General features: G+C 41.8%; 1 protein-coding gene across 1 annotated transcript in view; it reads right to left on the bottom strand.

Annotated features, from left to right (window-relative positions):
• Positions 1-266: 266 nt before the first annotated feature.
• The window catches only part of Col24a1 (collagen type XXIV alpha 1 chain), a 266,714-nt gene continuing 241,439 nt past the window's right edge, over positions 267-25,541 (bottom strand). Inside the window, exons 54-60 of the mRNA XM_051165699.1 lie at positions 21,198-21,233; positions 21,064-21,090; positions 10,097-10,162; positions 8,987-9,155; positions 7,208-7,317; positions 5,294-5,515; positions 267-423 (exon numbers count right to left, since the gene is read on the bottom strand). Of these exons, the coding sequence (XP_051021656.1) occupies positions 277-423; positions 5,294-5,515; positions 7,208-7,317; positions 8,987-9,155; positions 10,097-10,162; positions 21,064-21,090; positions 21,198-21,233 (777 nt within the window). The 3' untranslated portion in view covers positions 267-276. The remainder of the gene's footprint in view (positions 424-5,293; positions 5,516-7,207; positions 7,318-8,986; positions 9,156-10,096; positions 10,163-21,063; positions 21,091-21,197; positions 21,234-25,541) is intronic.

Genomic DNA, 25,541 nt, shown 5'->3' with positions numbered 1-25,541 from the left:
CTCAAGAATCCCAAGTTTAGACAATCTCAGTTCTAGGGAATTCCTTACAAAAAACTCAGATCAATTTTTTAAAAATGTAAGAGAATTAAATACATTATCAATCGTAGTCCTTGACAAATGCCGTTTCTCCTTAGGAGGGAATCTTTTCTTCCTGAGATTGCTTAACATTTAACCTCTGTCTTTTTCCTCCCCAGCTCATAACACACATTTCTGTCTATATTTCCCCTCTGCGATTTACCTGAGTAGCGGCGCGCGGTCCGCGCCGGCACAGAGGCATCAGAGAAAGCACACGGCACTGCTTTCAATGTAGTGCTTTCTCTCAGTTTTGCGATGAGGAAGATTTTGGACTTCAGTCACAGGAAGCTGGTTAGGATTCTGGGTGTGAAACAGGAACTTTGCAGTGTGCCAGCTGCCATCCTGCATCTGCAAAGGGACAGCACAAAGCTTTCATCAGCAACTGCCTCTCCAAGCAGTCACTCTCAACAAACAATACCCTTCATAAACAGTGTGGATTCCTTTCCAGATGTAGAGAGACAGAAAGGCCAACTCTGGTGGTGCACGCTGGGAATCTCAGCAGCAGAGGCAAGGGCAATCACAAGTTTGAGGCCTGTCTGGAGTACTTGGTGAATCTGAGGCCAGTTTGGGTATATAGAGACCCATCTCGAAAAACAAAAATAAAATAATTTAAAAGAATAGGAAACACTTAGGACAATGGTAAACAAATAGTAACTACTACCAATCAAAAATTGCCTATCTAGGTTATTTCTTCCTTTTTCTCTTTTCTTCCCTTGCCCCATCCCTGCACCCATTGCCCCTACTGGGGATTAACCCTGTGCCCTTCCACTTGTTAGGTAGGCATTCTATCATTGGGCTACACTTCGAGACTATCTATATACTGACCAGAGTAAGCTACCAGCAATGCTAAGACAGGGCCTCTTTTTTTTTTTTTTTTTTTTTTAATATACTTAAAGACAAGGTCTCATAAACTGCTCAGGCTGGTTTTGAACTCACTCTGTAGACAAGGCACGGCTTGAACATATGATCTTTCCGCCTCAGTCTCCTGAGTGGCTAAGACCACAGACCTGTACCACCAGGCCTACTGTGGTAGTGTTGTCAGCAGAACCAGGAATCATCTGGAGACTGGCCTCCGATCATGTTAGTAGCATCAAGTGAGGCAGGAAGACCTGCCCACAGTGGGTGGCAACATTCCCTAGTCAGGGGACCCTGGACTAGACAGGAGTGGAGAAAGTCAACTGAGCACTACTATGTGTTCATTCATTGATCCTATGGATACTTTGTGAGCAACTCTGACCCACAGCAAAACTGCTCCTCTCTTAAGCTGCTTGTGCCAGAGTGTTTTACTATAGCAACAGGAAAGGAAGCAAAGACACCAGGCTTCCTTTCTTTGTAATAGCACTGTCTTCTGATTTTCACTGCCAGAGGCTAACGCCAGTCCTCTGCCTCTGATCTCTGTGGATCACTGTAGCAGACAGACAGGAGTTAAAAGCCTTCAGATTTCTTAATAAGGCTCAGACTCACCTGTTCCTTTTTCATACATTTATTTATTTGTTGTGTGTGCGTGTGCATGTTAAGTCAGTGGGAAAACTAAATGAGATTTAGTTCTTTTCTTCCACGGCATGGGTTCCCGTGATTGAACTTGGGTCATCAAGCTCGGCAGCAGAGTTTTTACCCACTAGCCATCTGGCTAGTTCTCTCCTCCTGTTTTCCTTCAGGGTGGTCATTTTTCTTGGGGAGAAGAGGGCTAATTGTCACAGTCTTTGTGTACTAGGTAGCAGTTAACTAGGGTTGCTTCGCTTACGGGCAGTCAAATGACAGTCACACTGAAGCGTCTTAAGCTCCCTTCCTCTGCCCCGTTCTGTGGTTTTCTATTGTATGGTTTCCTCCTTTGTTCTTCCTAGGCCCATCTCTTTCTCACATTATTTCAGCCTCTGCTATTTATGATAAATGACATAGTCAAAACCCATCATAAAGTGTTCTATGTTGCATACTCAACAAGAGAACGCAGAGAAACACAATTGCCTAAGCCAGTTTGCTTCCTCAGTATCTTGTCATGGGTTGAATTTTAAGATTTGAAGAATCTTTAGTGATTCTTTAAGCTGGTATCTTCATATAAAGCCAAGGCTACTGACATTCACCAAGAAGTTATTTTTCTGATGTCATAAGGTTGGTACAATATAACCAGACCTGGAACTTGGAAAGACACTGTTAGACACAGTCACTAACCCATCAAGGGGACACTGAACATGCTGCTACACATTAGGCGTAATCAAATGAGCTGTCATTTCTAATTTTATTACAGTGGTTGGGAAATACAATCGCAACTAACTTACTTCTGACATCTGAAGCCAACAGCTTAGCAATCTGACTGACATAAATAAGCAACGTAAGACCGTGTACGGTAAAAGGCAAGATGCATCGTATAGACAGAGGGTGCTTATGGTGAGGGCAAAATACATCACACAGACAGACTGTGTACAATAATAAAGCACACAGACACAGTGCATGTACAGTCAGGGCAAGATACACCGTGCAGACAGAAATGCATACTAAGTTCTTCATTGCTAGAAAAGTCAGGAAATGATTCATTAGATTCAGAATTTAGCTTGGTCTTAAAGAATACCAGAATCTTCCAGGTGGTGGGAAAAGTTGAGGAAGCCATTGCAAAGAACAGGGGATACATGGCGACAATGGAAAAGCAAGAGTAACAAACACCTTGGCACCAAGTACAGATGGTGAAGTATATGGTTGTGAAATCGGCCTGGCACCACCAGGAAGAACTGCAATGGAAACTTAGGCACCAATACTTTCTTCACATATAAGATGGGACTTCAACCTGTTTTATAGGTGTGGAGCTCAAACTAGAGTTCAACTAAGCGTCTCAGGTAGGCTGTGAGGCATGGAATCTGGAGCTGTGTACACTGAGGGTTGCTTGTTTGTTTCTCCACTAAATAGTTGATAACCTCCAAGAAGTTCCTTAAACTTTCTGTGCCGTCACTTTCTTACCTATGAAATGGGACTCATCTGATGTGTTTGTCTGGAAGATGGTCTCATGTAGCCACGGCTGGCCTTGAACACCTAATCTTCCTGTCACCAGATCCTCACTGCCGAGTTTATAGTGTGCATTACTAAGCCTGGCTTGCACTAATTTTTATTTACAAATGTATTATGGTAATGAGATAATATATGTACTTTCTGGCCAATTATCACAGAAAATTAATAAATATTAGGAATTGTTGCTATGTAGTATAAATAGATTGGTTTGGCCGTAGAATACGGTAGCAACCAGTGAAAGCCCAACCTAGAAAGGTAGGTTGAAGCCTGACTGCTGTTGAGCTCACTCATGCCACTGAAAGTTTCTGAGAAGAACTGAAAGTCACATGGATTCATTGGGAATACTGTTCTCTTCAAATAAAGAGAGCAGAGCAATCCACTTTTGACCATTTACCTATGAAAAGAAGTGTTATGAAAAAAATGGTCTCAAAGAAGTGACAAGAGGTGTTAAATCACGGGCTTAGTTATACACTAGGGCAGGAAACAAAGCTATTTAAAATACCTAATGAAAAATTAATTTTATATACAATCAAATATGTCATAGTATGTTACGTCATTTCTTACCTAAAGTGAACTAAAGTCAAATATCAAGAGGGCAGTCAGACCACAATTGTGTTTATATTTGTTTGCATAAGAATTAACAAAATCAAATAAAGTAACAATTCTATGACTTGTCTTCCACGTATCACTGAGATCTAGAGCACAAAAAACATGAAATACATATGTGCATGCTCTATCAGCCAGCTGACCAGATGACCTACCAACCCATTCATTCATCTATGCAGATGTAGTGGGTCTTATCCAAGGAATAACATCCGTGCATTTACATTTGTTTTACATATAAGCATCCATAAGTAGGGGCTGGAGAGATGGTTCATTGGTTAAAAGCACACACTGCTCTTGCAGGGTTTGCCTTCCGGCCCCCACAGCAGGCAGATCACAGTTGCCTGTAACTCCGGCTCCAGGAGACCTAACACCCTTGTTTAGTTTCCAGAACAACTCACACACACACGGCACACACAAACACACAACGATATACACATATACACATAATTAAAATAATATTAGGGGCTGCAGAGGCTGCTCAGTGGTCAAGAACATTTGATTTTTTTGCACCCAACGCTGCTTTGGTTCTTAGCACCCACATCATGGTTCAAAAATGTCTGTAACACCAGTTCGAGGTGATCCGGTGCTCTCTGTGACTTCAAAAGACACTAGGCACACATCTGGTGCACATGCATTCACGAAGGCAAAACACTCATATACATGAAAAAAAAAATCTTTAAGAATAAAATAAGTCTTTAAAAAGACAGATTAAAAAAAAAAAAACCCTATCAGTAAGCTGGGCATAGTGGCACTTGGGAGGCAGAGGCAGGTGAATGTTACAGGATATTTGATCCCCTTGTGAACCTGGAGACTGTGAACTGTAAAAACCTGTTTCTTGTTTTGTGTGGTTCAGCCCTAACACACACCTTTAATCCAAGAGCTTTCTGTACACAAGATTTAATAAAGTTAACCCTAGGTCAAAAGGTTCAGCAAGAAACCAGCTGACAGGGATTAAGTGGAAAGGAGCGGCACTGGGTTGAAGGGTATTTAAGAGAAGAAGAAGAAGCTTTTTAGCTCTTTGGTGTTTAGCTTGTAGCTTTTTAAAACCTATTGGGCTATACTCTGAGCTGGCAAACTTTTTGGCTTTTAACTTTTGGGTTTTTCCCTTTGGGACGAGAGATGAGTAGGAAGGTCAGCTGGGTGTTTTCCCTGCCTCTCTGAGCCAGTAGGTTTTCACCCTAGCATCTGGCTCTTGAGTCTTCATTGGTAAAATCAAATGGTTGGGATTTTCATTCTTCGATAACAACAGGTGGATCTTTGGGAGTTCAAGGCCATCCTGGGCTACATAACAAGTTCACTGGGAGCCAGAACTACACAGAGAGACCCTGTCTCAGAAAACAAAACAAAAATCCATGAACAAATGACTGACATAACAAAATTTGACTATTATCTACCTACCTACCTATCTATCTATCTATCTATCTATCTATCTATCTATCTATCTATCTATCTCTTAGTATAGATAGCTAGATAGACATAGACAAATAATGATTGTTTATGGAAAACCTAGGTTTTTCCAGGGACCTTAAAACTTAACACCATTCTGTAGTTTCAATTTGTAAGGACAACCGTCTTATCATTTTAAGTCACATTTCTAAAATTTCCATTCTCTTACCTTGCAGTCATTTGAGAGGACTTGAGGTTCAAGTAGAGTGTTTTCTTCAAAAATCTGACCATTCCATCCTTTGAAACGAATAGACAACCCTGTACCATCCACCTGTGTGCTTGTCCACTTTCCCCTCGGGGTGTTTAGACAGTGGACGGTGATAACGTGGGTGGCTTCTGAGCTCAGCAAATGAAGGAAGTTCATCTGCACTTTGCCGACTCCAAACTCCAACTAGTGTCACAGAAACAATAGTCACGTTTTAAAACAATGGTGACTTGGAAACGTCTGCTATGAGGAAACTTATGGAAAGGCAGCCTAAGAAACGTGAACTTTGAGTGGTATGCTGGCAAATGTTTAATTACTAGTAGCTTGCAGTTTTGTTCTCCAGGGTGCTCTGCAACACACATTCCTGGTTTCTTCTCACCACTGCTCAATGGGAGAATTGATTCAGGAACGGAAGGAAGAAGATCATTCAGGCACGGAAGGGACAAGAACATTGGTCCTCTCCGCTCCTGTCTTGTTTCCTCAATATTCTCCTTCTTCTGTCTCCTTTCTCCAAAAATCTGTATTTAAAAGCCTCAGGCAACTTCCAGGGCATGGAAGATGAGGACGCGGGCATGTATTTTAGCCAAAGGACTACTGTGTCACTCTTCATTTAGAGGGACGTGGATCCCCCAGAGATGGGGCAGTGCTTCTTCCTCTGCTCTGGAGGTAGATGTCTACTGAGATTGCACAGTAAAAAGCCCTGAGCGGTGAAGAAGAGCAGGTCCATAGAAACCAACTGCAGACTGCCTTTAATAAGCCGGGCACAGTGGCACACACCTGTAATCCCAGCACTCCGGGAAGCAGAGGCAGGTGGATCTCAGTGAGTTCGAGGTCAGCCTGGTCTACGAAGCAAATCCAGGCTACACAGAGAAACTCTGGTCTCGAAAAACCAAACCAACCAAACAACAACAACAACAAAACCCTTCTAAACATGGATGGAAACACAGGATAGGCGTAAGCATCAACTCTTTACCAACAAGAAAACTCACCGAGTTGGTTTGATCAGAAAAAGAAAGAATTTTAGTTTCAAGATGGTATAAAGAGAACTGGGCTTTGAGTTTATAAAATACTTATAACTGCCGCTGTCACATGAAGCTGATCCACACTCATTCTAAATAGTGTACTTATAAAATTAGTCTTGAAGCCTCTAAATGCTATTTAGCGAATGTGTTCCAGAGATTGCTTCATGCTAATCACCCAAATCCAGCAAGCGCCTGTGTCAGAATTCTTTTAAGGATGACACAGTTTTCAGCAAATCTGTATGCTATAGCTATGGATCGTTGACTGGCACAGTGCAGCCGAGTGGAGGTTTTCTAAGGTCTGTGCATGTTTAAAAACACAGCCCTCTAGTGCAGAAGCTTTACTGAGCTAAGAGAACAAGATCCATGGGGTACACCCTGCTGAACCAACCATAAAACACAGCTGTCAGGACCCATGGCTGTTAAATGCTTTGTTTGTTTTGTTTTGTTTTGTTTCACCTTGTTTTAAACAATGAGAACTGGAGATACGGTCCAGTGATTAGCAGCAATTGATGCTCTTGCAGAGGACTTGGGTTCAATTCCCAGCACCCAGATGGTGGCTAGCAACTATCTATAACTTCAGTCCCAGGGGATTGCATGTATTTTTCTCATCTCTCCAGGGACCAGTCATGTATATGTTGCACACAAACATGCAGGCAAACATTTACACACATAACAACAACAACAAAAATCTTTAAAAACATTTTTAACCATGAAAACATTCCTCAAATATGATAGAGGAGGAAGGGTAAAGGGCCCATTTTAATTTACCTTTAAAAATCAGCAATTATATGAAGGCACTTTTTAAAAATAGCATTCTCATTTATGAATACAATATGCTCTAAAATTCAGTACACACCTTTGCCACAGAAACAGGAGATAAACAGGTCTGGCCACCAGCACTAAAGTTGCAGAAAACCTCAAAAGCATCCGAAGAGCATCCAAGATTTGGATCAATCCAGTATTTTCCTATTATTTTATAACAAAACACAGAGTTACTTCAATCTGATACTAAACTATATGGACTTAGGTATTGTCACATCTCTGAACAAAAGCTTCTGGGAAGAAGCCGTGTCTGCAGAGACTGACTGGCCGCTTAGTGCTGTAGTCCTGTGGGGAGATTGGGATGTGGTAGGTCCTGGGCTAGTTCCAGCCACTCCTGCCCACCTCGTGGCACCTTAAGACCTTGCGACTAGCAGACAGAAACCTTTTAGAATGCATCAGCTTAGCAGACCACTAATGTCCACTATTCCAAAAGCTACGAATGTCACCAGACAGCATCTTGAGCCTACAGAAAAGCTTCTTACACCTCCCTGTAACCATGGGAAGGTGTCTCTCCTGCTACGACAACCAGCTTATTCTCCTAAAATATTTTCTCCCTGGAAACATTCCACACTGGAATGATTACCCTCATGTTGTAGCAACTATTATCACTCCCCAGGGCGACCATGAATATTCTTCTCTAAATATTTTAGCTTCTGGTTTGTTATTACTTTCAGAAAAATCTGTGTATAACCTCATTCTTGGTATTTTTTTTTAAACCCACTTGAACACTTATGCCTTGGCCCCTCTGTTCCTGACATCCCAGGCTCCTTGACACCAACGTTAACTTTCAAGGCTATCTACCCTAACCTGTGCTATTTATAATCCCACGTTCTCAGCAGCTTTCTCTTTGCTTCTTCCTCTGTATACCTTCTCATATCTTTAGTCAATAGTTTTGTTTGTTTGTTTGTTTTTTATTCTACCAGGACCGGCTATCTATTGATGTTATCAGCTCTGGCAGTCCTGTGTCATTTCCTTTTTCTTTTTATCTGATGTTCAGAGATCTTTACTCCATTGAAGGACACTCCTTAGGGAAGTTCTGAACTCTCTTGCCCCACTGCTCCCTCGTATTGGTCTTATAAAATCCAGTCCTAAATAAGATTCATTTTTCTAACTACTCTGTAGAAAGCAAAACTGGGCTCACTGGGCCCACCTTAACTTAAAATGTTCTGTGAATTAAGTTTTTAACAAAACAAAATAATATACTATTTATCAAAGAGGTGATTGTAGACCAAATAAAAATGAAAACACAATGAAATGATTGTTTTGGCAGTTAGTGTTTTTCTTAGTTAAGTAGCAATTGATTCTCTGGGTTTAAAACATTTCCTTAATGGTCTTCCATAACCCCAGTTTAAGACTGCAGATCAATGCACTTGAACAGGACCAGAAACCACTCTATTTCCATGTTTTCTGATTCCAGCTGGGCCATATTGAAGTTCTATTAAACCGCATTTTTAGGGAGTCCTGTGGAGGAGAATCTATTTATTTATTTATTTATTTATTTATTTATTTTTTAATGTTGTAAACTTCAATGGCCTTGAATTACCAGACTATGACGTGTCCCTGTTTATCACTCTTAAGACCATCCTTTCCTATTTTGATTTTAAATAAATACTTGTCCCTTTGCAAATACAAAGTGTTGTAAACAAAGGACACGGGTGAATATTTTCACAAGTACATCCTCCTCAAAGACTGTTTCAGTTCTGGTGAAGCTATGCTGCCTTCTGCCGATGTTTGATCTGAAGTGAATGCATCTCAGATCACACAAGCTTTGAGATGATGGTGTTAGACGTGGGAAACTGGCGAGAAGACTTACCATCCGCAACCTTGGACTCGCAGCTGAGCAAATCCTTGCAGATCCGTGCTGGGTTATCCCGCGTGCCGAGAGGACTCTTGATGCTGCTCAGTACACTGCTAAGGTAGGTCAGGGTTTTGAATATCTCTGCACTGTGGTTGATTAAAGTCACTTCAGTATTCTGGTAACTCTGCCAAGTTATCATAAGAAGCATATAAGCAAGAAAGCCCTCGAAACAACCTGGACAAGACAGAATGAGGCTGGGATCCTAACTGCTTTTAGGGGATTGGGAATAGAAAGGGAAGAGCACATCTTTAGGTCTAAGCACAAACACCAGCTTATTAAAGCCAGATCCCAATAGGAGGTTAAAGTTTATTCTGTAAGCTGACGGGAGACTTACATAATTATTATGCCTACTGCATCATGCCTTTTAAACTCCATATCAAATAGAGTTTAAATTTTATCTTAAACTTTACTATAAAAATGTTGCAGGTAAAACCAATCACACTGGACTCAACTAGAACGAAAGGCTTTTTTAACTAATGATCCCTGCACAGTTGGAAGAGCCATTTGGAAGCGGTGGGACTTCACACTGGGTGTCATACCTTTTCTATCAAATACATTTTCATGCACACATCCCACAAGCGAAAGTGAAAAGCCCACGGCTGTGAGAAGTGGAAAAGCAATTAGCTTTATATCCTTGCCCATACGACCTGCATGGAGTCGCCTTCCTCCCCTAATATTTAGCGTTTTGAGTTCTCCTGCCTACATGTTACACTGTACAGCAAAGAGGGAGACCATCTTTTATTTTCTTTCTAAGATTAAATAAAATGAAATGGTTTTGACAAAATCCACTGTAAGAAATATGGTTAATTTTACTTTACTATCTTTCCAAACAGTACAAAATCCCTTGTCAAGTAGTTCCTTTCAAAGTCTTAATTTCTTGTTTTAAGTCTTTTTCTTATGAAACATCCTGTGCATGATTTCTATTTCATTATAATTGAAAACAGTTTCAGATTAAAAAAAAAAAATACAGTATTTGAGATAATACCACATTTTGGCTTTTAAAAAATTCCTTCTATTTAATTTGAATATTGAAACTGCCAATATAAATAGAGTCAGATATGTTACCTCGATCTGCAGGGCAGAATTTGATTCCACCAGGGCTTGAATAGCAGCATTGATATCCATTTGTCTCTGAGTGAAACAAAACCATTTGAGACAGCTGTAAGATCAGGACTGTGTTCTGAAGAGCTCTGTGTCCAGTATGACGCTGGACACTGTTTCATAGTACCCTGTTTCACAGTATGGCTGTGAAAACCTATGAGATTGATCTGAATGGAACCAGCAACTCTTTTCCCATTTATTTGTTTATCACTTTACAACCTAATTCCGGCCCCCTCTCTCCTCTCCTCCGAGTCCCACCCTCATGTCCCCCTTCCCAACCCCTCTCCTTCTTCCTAGAGAAAGGAAGCGCCCCCCCCCCCCCAATGGGTACCAACCCACCCTGGCAAATCACAGTAGGACTAAGCACATCCTCTCCTACTGAGGTCTGACAAGGCAGCCCAGTTAGGGGAAAGGGATCCAAAGGCAGGAAACAGAGTCAGAGACATCCCTTCATCTGCAACTCTTACAATGACAGAGCTTGGAAATATGGCCCAGTTATCTTGTATGAAATACAACATGCTGCCTTCATCCAGATTCCACAAGTGTCATTCAAATAGGACTGGGTCTAAAGGTTACCAGCGTAAGCTGTTTGTCCCACTGCATGGAAGTGTGCACACATCGTTACTCAAATGGAAGAAGAGTAAAACACAATCCCCTCATATGATAAATTGTAAACTGAAGAATAAATAACGGTTGTAATTTTTAACAGTTCTATTCTTGGAAGGAAAGTAGAATAAAATCCTACTGTCCTGAGGTAGTCACTGCAATAGTCAAATCTGATACTTTTGTGGTCTTAAAAACAATTTCTGAAGCTGGAAAATGTACCATTAGTCCCCAAAAAAATAACACAGCACAAACTCAATCTGCTCCTGTATTTAATAAAGAAGATATTTTAGGAGAAAAACTCAGGATAACCATTTGGAATAGTCCTTTGGAAATGAAGAGGCATGAGCTGGGGAGGGCCTGGGAGAGCACATCTGTGCCAGGGAGAGTGAGAGAAGCTGACTGATTCACTCAGAGTGAATATGGCTCTGACTCACCCTACATATGTGCAGGCCTGAAGGATGGAAGCTGTTTATCAACAGCTCATTCTCAAGTCATGGCTAGTAATCGGAAAAGCCATCTAAGATGATGGAACAATCAATAAAAACCACTTTTCCCCTTGTCTATACATGTGGTTTTCACATTGGAAAGCAATTCACTCATTCTGCATACATGCCTTTCCAAACACTATGGTAAGTATTGAGAAGAAAATGGTAGGCAAGCCAGAACATTGTTCCACTAGAGGTTAGCATCAGAGGGGAGACAAGTGTAGCTCAGGTGATCTAAAAACACACAACCATACATGTTGTGTGTGCGATGGAAGCTGGGAGACAGATGTGAGAGCCCAAACTGGGGCGTGCCAGGCATTGGTGAGAGAGCATGTTCTTGTGACAGTGATAGCTGAGTGGAGACGAGGAAACGTGAGAGTGGTTAGGAAAAGCTTCCCAAGCAGAAACAACAACCCTGGACAAAGTCCACCAGCAATGGCCTCTTCAAGAAGCAGGAAAGGTTAGGCTCAGAACTCTTCCTGCAGATTAGCAAATGCTCAAGTTTGAGCCAAAGTCTCACTATGTGACTCAGGATGTCCTTGAATTCGCTCTCCTCCTGTCTCAGCTCCCCCATTGCTAAGATCACAGGTGCACACCACCATTCTGGCTCCTGCTGTGTGACTAAAAGTACTTACTAGAGCGCCTAGCACAGCGGCTCTCAAACTCCCTGATCAACATGCTATTTTAATGTGACTGAGTGAGACTGGGCCTCTACTTCAGGGGTACAGCACTTTCCAAGCATACAATAGGCCATGGCCTCTGTCCTCAGCACCATACATAAAACACAAAAACCAACCAACCAAAGGATAACTGAGCACTTTAAAAGACTTTGCTTCTGTGAGTTAGAACTTTTGGCAATTTCCAAAGTTGAAATATGAACATAAAATTTTAGATGTTCTGTTAATCGCTTAAAATAGCAATACATATATTATATAATAAAATCACTAAAATATTCATATGTATTGTTTTACAAAATAAACAAAGCCCCATGAGGGTGCTGCTGCCCGCCATATGCTTTTACACGTCTTTAATGTTTAGGCTAATGATGAAAGGTGAAAAGCTCTCATTTGTTTCTGTAGAGAGTGGTTTGCTGTTTCTTTTTATCATTTTGACTTGGATCATCCGAACAGCCATTTTAGTTCATATAACTAGGCACTGTTCACTGGCAGAAGCACACATAAGAGCCCAAAGACTTTTAAGGTAAATTTATTATGATTTTGAATTTTTACAAAGTCAACAGACTGCAAGACACGATGGCCACAAGAGGAACAGTGCAGGGCCAGAGTCACTTTAGAATCTGACTTCCTGGACATTGGGTTATTTGACCTATCTGGTGATTCCCTAAGACAACAAAGACATCTTTATTTTACCCTTTCCAGTGGTTATTCAGTGCAACAAAAAGCCCTCCACAGGAGCATTTTCCAAAAGCACATGCAGTGAGTTTTTAAACTTTGTCTAAAACAGTAGAGAATGAAGCAACACCAGGGTTACCAAAAAGTTTCCACAGAAAGCTAGAGAACATGATGTTCTTAGAAACTGTTGAAAGCTCTGAGCATATTCCAGAATCTGAAATGCCATGTGTTGTTAACACTAATGTGCTCAGAGAGCTGTGAGAAGTGCTAAGCCCGCACCTTTGGCCGATCTTGAGGCTATGCGACAGCAGGTGAAGGTTGAGGTGTAATTGTTAATTGCCTGGTTGGGCATTAAAATGGTATCAAAATTACACATAGATCCTGATAGCAAAAATGGTGGCTTTATCATCCTTGGTGCCTAAGGGAACTGAACAGGAAATCTCGAACAGAAATTAGCTGACCACTAGGCTAGCTGAGACTTCAGTGTTAACACATAGCTAAGAGTGAAGAGACTACGTGGCTCCAAAATGTCAATCAACAATGATGAAAAGCAGCAGGAACAAATTCAGGTTGAGGGCAGGAATATAATTTCCAGATCTGTGACAATGCAGTATGTAAAATGTCTTGTTTTCAACAAGAACACAGCTGCAGTTGCTTCTGTGTATGTGAGGTTCTGTATGTTTGGGTTCAAACAAACATGACCAGAAGTATAAAAAATTTCACTTGTACTGCACATGTACAGACTTTTTCTTGTCGTTATTAACTAGACAACACACTGTAATAAATTAGTCCATTACATTTTGTTTTACATGTAATTTGGAGCAAACTTAAAGGTTACAGGAGCATTTGCAGATAATATAAAGGTGGTAGGTTATATGCAAATGCTATACCAATTTAAATAAGGTACTCTAGCGTTTGTTTCACTTTGGGTACTTAAGGAAGTCTTTGCTCAGTCTTCCCTGTGAATCCTAAAACATAACTATTACAAGATCGTCAAGAAACAGGACAGTGTGGTCACTATATAGGGAAACAAGCAGTCAATAGAAACTCTCAGGGGGCCCAGCAAGATGGCTCAGAGAGTCAATGTGCCTGCCCCCAAGCACATGGTGGCCAGGGAGAGTTGACTCCACAGGTTGTCCTCTGCAAGTGCAGACTGACACCTATGCTCCCTCTTAAAAAAAATAAGAATGAACTGTCCGTGAGAAAGCCCAGATGGTGTAAGACAAGGACATTGAATTAGCTATGTTCGAAGAGTTAAAGAAGCTGTTTCTAGGGGACTATGGAATGATACATACATCTCATCAATTAGAAAGTTCTAAAACAAAGACAGAAATTACACTGAAAAGGACCCCATAGAGTGTGGAGTTGAAGAGCATAGCTGAGGTGAAAACCTACTGACAGACTCAGCAGTAGACTTTACTAGTGAGAAGATATACCAGTGACTCTAATGACAGCATTAGTGAGATTGTTTAGTATGAGCAGAAAAAACAAACAAACAAACAAACAAACAAAAAACAGAAGATGAATGAACAGAAACGCAGGAGCCTGATGGACAGTGCCAAGTGGACCGACAGGTATATTGAGAATGGGAAGAGCTGAACAAGGGGCACCAGCTAGCATGCCAGCCTGGCTGGAGGAAAGCCCATGGGCTCTCAACCCTACACAAACAACTGCAGGCAGCCAAGGAACACTCAGGCCAGCCTAGGCTACACTGTGAACCTAGGTCATCTTGGGCTACCTAGCCAGATCTGCTTTTACTGTACAAAACCACTGGGACTGAGTTCCACGATCCTAAATTTTGATTGGCTGTGTTTTTCTCTAGTGGTCTCTGTCTGCTGCAAAGAGCAGTTTCTTTGTAGCGTTGTGAGATACTCTGATGTGTGGGTACAAGGGCAGATGTTTGCAGACTGCTGTTAGGGACTGTGCTGGTTTAGCACATCGGTGGCTGTAGATTCTCCGACATCCATGCCTTCACGAGTGCCGGGTAGTTAGTTCCCAAGCTTTCCAGTCCTAGGCACGGTCTCCTTCCTGTTGAGCAGCATAGTGGTAAATGAGGGGACAGACAGATTTTAAGAGCCAGAGGGTCAGGGAGTTTGCTGTTGGATTGCGTTTTCTAGTCACACCAGAAGCTATGAAGTCTCTCCATCATACCTTTCCACACACGAGCCGAACAAGGGAGACACCAGTTAACATGCAGAACTGGATGGAGAAAAGCCTGCGGGCTCTCAACCCTGTACAAAGAACTACAGGCAACTGAGGGAAAAGCTGGGAAAGGGAGAGGTGGCCTTTCCCAGGGAAGAGCACAGAAACAGGTTGTCTAGTACCGCATGGTCAGCCCTGAAAACATACATACAAGTGGCATTATATGAACAGAACAGGGTTTTTTTTTTACATATATGTATATATATGTGTATTCACAAACATGTGCATACATGCACACATATATACACACACAGACACACACAAATATGTGTAATAACAATTAGTGAAAAGAGAGGCCATGAATTTGAAGCCGTGGAGAGGAATATATGGGAGAATTTGGAGGGCAGAGAAAGGAGGGGGAAAATGTTGCAATTATATTATAATCTCAAAGATAAAAACCAAAGTCAAACCAAACCCAAAAAGGGAGTGTTGAAAGAGAAGTGGGCAGGTGCTACGAAACACACTATAGCAGTTTCTCAAAAGTTTAAATACAGGATTATTATGTGATGCAACAATTTCACTAACGGCTATGTACCCAAATGTGTTGAAAACTGAGGCTCAGATATTTATATATCTGTGTTCATAGTATTATTATTTAACATGGACACAAGATGGGAGCAATGTAAAGCATTTATCCAGATAAACCAAATGTGTTGTATAAATTTAATGGGGCATTGTTGAGGTCTACACAATTAAATTCTGATACATGCTTATCACATGTTGAGAAGTCATTTACGCCAAGGGGAGTAGCTCAGCCACAGAAGGAGCAGATGCTGCATGCTTAATGTGTGTAAAATACATAGCTGCATGCGTAACATGTGCCAAATACCCAGAATAGCCAAGGTCATTGAGACAGTAGAATGGTGCTTGTAAGGGGCCTGAGAAAACTGAGACCTAACTATTTTTGTAGATTCAGAGTTTCAGTTTGGTGAGCTGAGAAAGGCTCTGGAAATGGGTGGTGACACTGTCTGCAAAACGGTAGCCATTACCAAGGCCAGAAGTAGATTTATAGGTGCTTAAAGTGGCAAATTCACGTCACATATACTGTGCCAAAATGAAAAACACTATACACATAGCTGAATATCCAGCAGAATCTGGGTCTGGGGTGTTTCCCAGAAGCCCCCACATGAAAGACTTGGTCACCTGTCTGTGGCACTGACGGGGCCAGCAGACCCTTCAGGAGACAGTAGGTCATTAGGAGTGTGACTTTAAATCAGGGTTAGGCCTGGCAGTGGTGGCACATGCCTTTAATCCCAGCACTCGGGAGGCAAAGGCAGGGGGATCTCTGGTTTGGAGGCCAGCCCAGTTTAGGATGTTAGTCTCCTCCTCTCACTTGGCTACCACCACCCTGATGTTCTGTGGTGTCATAAGATCAAAGCAATGCAGCCAGGTGACTGGTCACAGAACCTCGGGGAGCGTGAGTCAATATAAACCTTTCCTGCTTTGCGCTCTCTTCAGGCGCTTTGCCACAGTGGGAAGGTTGGCTAATTATACCTCAGCTTTGGGAATTGGTCCTAAGGATCGTCCACATATACAAAATGATAGATATATGACAGGTCATCTGTACCAACTGTATTTACAAAAGATTGGAAGCCTGAAGACTGAAGGGAAGAATAACAGAGTACTCCTAATGAAATGACTGGTTTGTCTCCTCTGAGCCCAGGTGAGGTGGGGATGCTACTATCGACGCTGAAGCTTCCACAGTCCTAACCACGGCTGGTGCAAACGACAGCTCAGCGAAAGAGCTAGTCATCTTTTGGAATAGACGTTAAAAACAAAGACATTTCATAGATTAGCTCTCATGAGTTTTCTTTGCATTCCTCATATTTCTGTACTTCCTAGACATTCCCAAGGCCTAGTCTACCCCTTGGCACCTAATCGGAATTCACTAGGCTGACTTGGTTATTTTCTTCTGTTTTATAGACCCAGACATACTGAATTAAGAGGATTTGGGGCTAAGTCATTCAGTAATGGCTCAGTGGTGTCCACGTCGGAGCATAGAAGTTTCATTTAGACCTGGGTGTGGCACAGACACTGTAATCCCAGCACTTGAAATTATGGGTGTAAGGTAAGCCTGGGACACTGTTTCCAAACAAAGTGACAGAAAAAGCTCTAAGCTTGGTGAAGGGATTAAAATAAAAAAAAAATAATAATAATAAAAAGAAAGAAAAAAAGAAAAAATGAAAAGATTTATGTTCTCTAGCTTGAGAGAACATATTATAACATGAAAATCGCCTAATGTTTTAAACACGGGCATAAAACTGCCCAATCTGAGTGTAAGACTGTCATTAAGTGCAGGGAAAGGGTCCAGAATGAAATAAAACAAAACAGCTTCCTCGTGTAGTCTAGTAAAAGAGAGAGAGAGAACACAGTATCATGTGAAAATCACTTAAACATTTCTTAAAAAAAAAAAAAAAAAGCAAACAAGCATATAAAACAAGAAACAGACGAGGGAGGGAGCAGACTGTCCGCAGCTGGTGAGCCGCCGCATGGGCGCAGACCCTAGGGCTTAGGAAGGTTTTGTTGCACTTTGCCCGGGTCCTCCTCCCACTCTCTCCCGTCAGTGTTCATGGCGGTGACGCGGATCTAACCTGAGCACCTTTGCAGATTGCTCCTTTTTGGAGTTCTGATGTCTCATGGTAGGTGGATGGCGGAAACATCAAGGGACTAGGAATCCATTTCAGGTCGCCACCCTCTCTGCTGTGGAAGTATGTCTGGCCCCTGAAGCCAAGACCTCGCTGCCACCCCTCAACCCACCTCTCCAGTTCTCACAGTGGACCAACAAACTAGGAGAGGTCAGCTGAAACACCTTATCATCACACACTGACTTTTACTGATATCTGTCTCTGCCTCATCTCACACACACACACACACACACACACACGCACATGCACACACATGCCTGTACAAGCATTCACACATGTTCACATGCATGCACACACATACACACATTCTCACCATGCTTCCCCCTTTAGCACACCAAGGGCTGTCTCCAGCATCCCGGGGTAGATTTTGTCATTGCTTTCTGTGTATCCTGCCACGGACACCAAGTCTAGCCATTGCTGGCTCACTCTCGCATCATCATCAAAAATACTGCTTTTCTGGAAGCATTAGCTTTTCCCTGTACTTAGGACTGTGAGTCAATCTAATTCCATAGGCCTTTGGTGGAGGGCAAGGGATGGAGGCTGGCTTAGAGCTTGTCAATCGTCTTTCATCTTGCCTGCAGCAAGACATTTTTACGTTATGACAAGGGTCACACAAAAATTTAACTGACAAAATGGCTTTGCAAAAAAAATACAAACCAAAACAAAACCAAAACAAAAAACAAAACAAAACAAAACAAAACAAAAAACAAAACCTTTCATCCTTACTTGTAACGATATACTGAGTTTTTTAATGGTTGATTTTTACTCAGGTAAGGTTCATATAAGATGAAATTTACCTGTTTTGTCATTTTAGAACATGTAGCTATAGCTGTAGATATAGATGTCAGCACCTCCACCCTTTCAATGCTGTGTTGCAGATGCAGGCACCCATGTCCAGCATTTTGACATGGGTGCTGAGGATTGGAGCTCAGGCCTTCTTTTTTTCACCACAAGCACTGTCATCCACCGAGCTGCCTCTCCAGATCGACTTTCTAAATATTTAATTTTGTTTTATTACAAAAGAATGTTGTAAGAGGCTCACTAAATTGGCCTCCTCTCCCACCAAATAATGAATTCAGCTTGCAGCCTGAAATAGTCGCTAGAGAACCAGAGAGGACTTGTGCTGCTCTTTTGTTTCTCTGAGGCAGGCTCCCGCAGCGCTGCCCAGCTGCCCTCGACTCTGTGGTCCTCTGTTTCATGTGCCACTGCTCTTGCGTGGGCCTTCTACTTCTAAACCAGTCATTTTACCACCCCCCCCCCCCCCCCCCCCCAGCAAAAACTTTCCTTAGAGAACTCATGCCGAAGTATCCTGAGAGGCCCGGCTATAATGTGTGTGCACAATATACACACATGTGTGCACACACGGCACATGTATTCAACAAGTGCTCATTTAGGACTTGAACAGGAAATAGACATACAAAGTAAACATGGACGAAGATGAGGGAGCTGTCAGTTCTACCTCGGGGGGGAGGGGTAATGAGGATCGGGGATTAGGAGAATTTTAGGGAGCCTGTGGCATGGCGCTTGCCATGTAGGTTTCTGCTGCACAGATGCTAGACTTTGACATTCCTGTATTTGCCTCTGCAAGCAGTGTGAGGAAACATGCTTTCACATTTGACACGATTAGGAGAGACAGGAGAAGAAGACAGCAAAAAGGAACTGAGCATGTGTCATTTATGGAGCACCTATTATTTATATAGGTATTTCCTTTACTTTCTAGTTTAAGCCTCTCAATACTTCCTCAAAGTGTATATCTGTATTTTTTTTCTCAAAGATGGAGCCTTCCATGTGTCTACTTGGTTTTAGCTGTGTAGCAACCCACAGATTTTTCACTGAGACCAGGGAATATGCCCCCTAAATAGGCACTAAAATAAAAAAAATTCTTTATGGCTTTCTAGCTTGCCATTAATTTTTGTGACTCTTCAGATGTTTCAGGAAGACAGCTAGAATTTCTCAAAGCCACCTGAGGTTGGAAGTAATGGATAAGGGCAAAAGAAAGGTAAACTAGCATTCCAAGCACACAGCGGACAAGAGAGAACAGAGTGGCATACATGGTCGATAAAAATCAACCGTTAAAACCATTCTCAGTATATCATTACTAGTAAGAGTGTATGAAAGTTCTGTGACCCTTGCTGGAAAATTATTCCCAGCTGCAAAGCAAAACTGAGGGAAATGCAGAGTTCTGAATCTGCTGAGCATGGAACACGGTGGACAGCCACGCAGAACTATCATGATCTAAATGACCCAAGAACAGCGTGTGGAAATAATTATGGCTTGGAAGGCATATGGCTGACCACTGCTTGGAGCAAACGGTGGATGTCAACAGGGAAGTAAATGTGATCACTTGCCACTGTGTGTGACCAGGAGACCAACGGAGCGAGGAACAGCTGAGATTGAGGGTACAGGCAGAACCCTCGAAGGGACCAGGGGTTGAAGACATTTTAGAATATGCAGTGGATAGAAAGAGAAAGTAATCTCAGAATATTGGAATATCAGGAATAAAAGCCAACGAAATAGAAATGTTATTTTAAAATAAGCCTAGCACATTTTAGGCTGTGGTAATTAGATCAAAAGCAAACATATGAGATGTCTGATGGCTTTTCCAGATACTAGCTACTGACAAGGATTCATGTAAAGCCTGAGATGAGGACTCTGGTTAAAAGAAAAAGATTTAAAAGGAAGAGTCAGGTCCAAGAAAGAAGAAAAATTAGAGTATTATGTACTATCCTCTGTGCTGGATGTTTTTCTACTATTTAATGTTCAAATTTAACCAAAAAGCAGGAAACATAATCACCCTTTTCTAGATAAGAAACACAGGACTTGGATTCCAAGTTATTGTAGCTGGATTGGCTTAGCAAAAAGAACTAAGGTATACCAGAAGGATGGAGCGACTTTAACAGTTCAAAGTTCACATGACTGGGGGTGAGAGGGAGCTCAGTGGGTAAGAGCACTTGCCCTTCAAGCATAAGGACCTGAGCCAGCACAGCATTTACGTTAAAATACAGGCATGGGTAGGCAAGCTTGCAAGCCCCAGCTGTGGGGAGCAGGGGCACATATGTTGTTGGTGCTTATTAGTCACAGCTAAGAGCCAGAAAACTGTCTCAACAGAGTCAGATGGAAGATAGAACAGGGAGAGATGACATCTCTTCCTTTGGCCTTCACTAACCCACATAAGACACACATGTACACATACACACACCATACATACACATACATGATGCACACATGCACAAACAACACACACACCACACATACAGCATACACAACACACACATACACATACACACAGCATGCACACACGCACATAGATACAACATACACACATGCACATACACTACACACAATACAACATGCACACACAGACATGCACGGTACATACACATATGCACATGCAATATACACACAGCACACACACATACAACACACACCACAATACATGCAATATACATATGTGCACATAATATATACATACAACCTACAAAAGGCACATACCATACATACAATATGCGCACATATATACACTATGAACATAACATACACACATACAATGCACACATACAACACACATACACACACACACACACACACACACAAGTTGATGTTCTGAGACAAAAGGAATAAAACCAACAAAGAAAACTTACTCTTGGACCAGGTGCTCCAGGTGGACCCTGTAACATGATCAAAAATCAAGACAAAACCTTGTTAGTAAATATCTCGGAACCAGGCAGTTGTATATCCATCAATGGCAAGTGGATAGAAATAGAGATGAACTCACAGGGGGTCCTGGCTGACCTCTTGGTCCTTGGGGGCCCTAAAAGAAATGAAGACAAAAGCACATTTTTGTAGATTATGTAAATTGCTTTAGATTTGGTAGAAACCAAGGTTTAACCTCTGCTGTTGCCTGTTGATGCCGTGCACATCATGCGATTCACAGTTGTTTCCATATTTAGATGCTCTTACCCTTAACTATGACCCACAATTGTGAAAAATGTGTAAATCTAATTTTTTTTGGTTGGGGGCATAAATTTGTTCATATTAACAAATTAAGTAAATTATGATATATAATATTAATATAGCTTAAGCTATTTCTATTGGCACCAACCTAAACACCAAAGCTGGAAACGTCACTGTTTTTATATGTCTTCTCCTTCAGACATTTATAAATTGCTTCCCTCTAAACATCTCTAAAATACTTCTTCATCTTCAATGTAGCCTACATCCTCCAATCTCTGAATAGTGTCCTAAGTTCTAACTCTGTGGTGTCTGCAATGGGGCTTTTGAGCGGTATCTTGGTCATGAAGGTGGACTCTCTATAAAGGGATTAGCGCCCTTGTTTGAAAAAGGCAGAGAGATGTCCTGCTCTCCTCCACGCAGACACTCTGTAAACCAGGAAGACACCATCCCATCCACGACACCCGTGACACTCCTCTTAGAACCTAGTCATGCAGCGCCTCTCAGTTAGACGTGAGGCGTAAACTTGCTAATCGTGCAGCTCAACACTGCATACTGACCTTCCATGTGCTAAGCTGTGTGCTGTATTTCCACGTCACACAACTGAGCAGCCAGAGAATGAGGAACGGAGGTTGGACCACAACGTAAGTCAGCGGAACACGGAAATGATGTTCCTGGCCACCTCATCCTGTTGCCTCCTCTTCGGGATGTGGTCCTTACCAACACCCAACACATCCTACACACCTTCTACAGCCTGCTGCTTCCACATCTCTAAAGCTCCTTCCCCTTTCGTCCTGCCTTCCTTCCCTTCACTCTTTTATTCCTATAGGATTTCTCTCCGTTGCCCACTTGGCTTCAAATTGTCTTGTGCCAGCCTTCCTAGTACAGGGGTCACAGGCATGTACCACCATGCCTGGCATCCCATGTTCTCTTCCACACACTCCTGACCACCCCATTCTAGCTGTTGAAGGCACATTTCTCTCTCAGAAGTACTTTAAAACTCTATGTCCTCCATAACTACCTCTCATGCCAGTTTCTTTTTTCCTCAACTAACTACAACCTTTCCCCCCTTCATTCCATAGAACATAGCACTGTGGAAAGTTCCTAAGGTTTGATAAAATGTCTGTTGCTGTTTAATTTTCTGGAACAAGAATAGTGCCTAAACACATGCTAGATCCTCAATCATTCTTACCATATTATTGAACATTAAAATGTTATTAATGTAGAAAGTAGGAAGGCTTAAGTAGGTAGATGCCAAAAGTTATGCTGACATTTTCAGACGTATCAACATTTTTTCAAATGTTTCAAAATGTATCAACAGCAATCATCTGCTCAAAATTAGCTTATTTGATGGTGAATTGAATGTTAACATCATATTGAGTCAAACCCAGATTATGTTTAAAAGATGGCAAAAAGAAGAATTAATGTCCAGCCGGTTTCGAGTGTTGATAATGTAACTGGCTTCATATTCAGAGCCCCCTTTAACACTAAAGCTGTTAATGTGGGTTCTATTGTGACAGCTAGAACAAATAACACAGAGTTACTTAAGCAGGCTGGAGAACTGTCACACTGTGCATGATAGACATTTCATAGTTTGTCTGGTCTACACTTAAAATTTTATTTTATTTTTTGGGGCTTACAAATTAATCAGAGAACATACAAAAGTCCCCAGAAGCTGCTCGTTAATTTGCAGGAATGACATTATTAGCGGCAGTCTAACTTTAAGTCACGCAGAGGTTAGAGTGAGTTAGAGCCATTCTGAACCAACACTGCAAAAACAATAAACAGCTGTGCAGCCGAGCCACTCAGCATGTCCCTGACATTTATAAAATCTCTCTGATGGTTCAGTACAAACTGTCTATCCTATATTTGACTCCGAAAGAGGAATGTACCATAGAAAAATGAACAATCTCTTCCTACTGCTGACACAACCAGATCCATTTCAGCTTGTTCCTCAGAGCAGAGCCGTTCACCACAAGTATGACCCAATGAAATCCTTAACACGCAACAAGACAGGGCAGGGCAACCCCAATGCAGCAATGGCATGAAACGGGCCAAGTAACCAAATAAAACAAATTGTGATTCCAACTGTATCACATGTTATCAGTTCCCTCAGCCCTTCAGCTAGCACCGCAGAGTTGCCCACATTCTATCTATAAAGCGCTTTGTAGCAAAACTCTCATTTTCCTGAGAGGAATCACATTCATAAAGATGGCTGTGGCAGTGGATTGGGTGGCTGTTCAGAACTCTCTTTAAATTACGCTACTTCGCTCTGTTTCGTTCTCCAATTTACACAAATCCTTGAAAAGTAACACAGCTTATCATTTGATTTAAGAAAACTACTGTGTGGCCTGGAATCTGAGTATGTGACGTGGTCTTTTCCTTAGGTAAATTCCTTAGTTTGGTTCTCTTATGTAAACACACCTGTCGATTACCCAGCGCCCGCCCGTTCTCTTAGGCTGGTTCAGTTTTAGAGTAGTCTTCCCAGCCGGGCGGGGTGGCGCACGCCTCTAATCCCAGCAGAGGCAGGCGGATTGCTGTGAGTTCGAGGCCAGCCTGGTCTACAAAGTGACGCTAGGACAGCCAGGGCTAACACAGAGAGACCTTGTCCCGAAAAACCAAAAAAAAAAAAAAAAAAAAAAAAAAAAAAAAGAGTAGTCTTCCCATCTGAAAGCCAAGGACCTTATCACAGGACGCCCAGTCCCTCCCTTCCCACAGTCACTAGTCACTAGCAGCTTCCTTGCCCAGTGTGACAACTGGAGAATCTGTCTAGCCTTTGCCAAATGTGTCTTTGGGGCTGAGGGGAAGGTGACTCCTGAGAGCTTTGGAGGGATTAATTATGAGCTGTACAATATTAAATGAGGGTTATTAAACAGCAGCGATGCCGGGACGGGATCAGCGAATTTGAAAGTTTAAAGCCTGGCTGCAAGTTAGGCATGCGCTCTTTCAAGCTGCCCTCTGAGTGGCTGACTACTCTCTCTGTAGCCCCGAAGAAGGGGGTAGGACTCAGAGGGAACAGAGGGCTGCAGGTGAACACACCCCCACAAAATCAAAGAATCAAGGCTCTATGGGCTCACAGAGTCTGAAAGAGGAAGCACCAGGCCTGCACGGGCCTGCGCCAAGTCCTCTGTGTATAGGTGATGGTTTATTGGCTTGGGGTTTTTGTGAGACTCCTAACAGTGGGAGAAGCTGTATCTCTGACTTTTTTGCCTGCACTGCACTTGGGTCTCCTTTCCTCCTGTTGGGTTGACTTGCCCATCCTCAATACGGAGGCTTTCAGCTTGCCTTATTGTATCTTGTTTTGCCCTGTTTGGCTTTTGTCTCTTTGAGGCCTGCTCTTTTCTGAAGAGAGATGGAGGGCTAATGAATGGGCCAGCGTGGGTGGGTGGGTGGGTGGTGGTGAGGGATGGGGGATGAGGCGGGGGAGGTGGAAGAGAACTGAAAGAAATGGAAGGAGTGAAAATTGTGGATGGTATATATTGCATGAGAGAACATTCTATTAAAATTGAAAATGATCTTTTAAAAGTATCTCACCTGGGGAAACTGCTGAACTGCACTCCCTGTGTACTCAGGTAATCAATTTTATTCCTTCTCAAGTCTCTCATAGGGTTGAAGACCAGATAGTTTAGTTTTATAATTAAGCTTATTTGTTTAGGGTTTAAGATGTTTTTAGGTCTAGACAGATGTTTTAAGTTGATAATGATGAGATATGATAGATATTGAATTACATTCAGAATTTTAGACTCACCAAGATAGGAAATATGTTTTCTTCAAGGCTGTCAAATACAAATAGCCAAAACACTAAGAATGTAACATTTATATAATTCCTGACTGTGTCATGGTTTCTTCTTGCTGTAGGTATTTTATTATATATATGTGTGTGTGTAATAATATAAATGTATATGTAAAAAATAAAAAAATATTTAATAAAAAACTGAAAATTAAAAAAAGTATCTCACTTGTGTTGTTAGGTAATAATAATATGGATCAAATCTACACAACTACAGAAACTGAGTGCTATAACATATGTACCATATAAAGAGGGAAAATGTTCCTTTAGAAGTTAGATTTATTTAAGTAGTTTGTGAATTATGCTAATAAAAGTCCCTACATCTTGAGATAAACAGTGTCTCACTATCCTCAAAATAAATAAATAAATAAATAAATA

Source organism: Acomys russatus, chromosome 23 (assembly GCF_903995435.1).
Source record: "Acomys russatus chromosome 23, mAcoRus1.1, whole genome shotgun sequence".
Taxonomy (NCBI): Eukaryota; Metazoa; Chordata; class Mammalia; order Rodentia; family Muridae; genus Acomys; species Acomys russatus.
The sequence above is the reverse complement of the archived record's forward strand: the minus strand, read 5'-3'. Positions and strand labels throughout refer to the sequence as shown.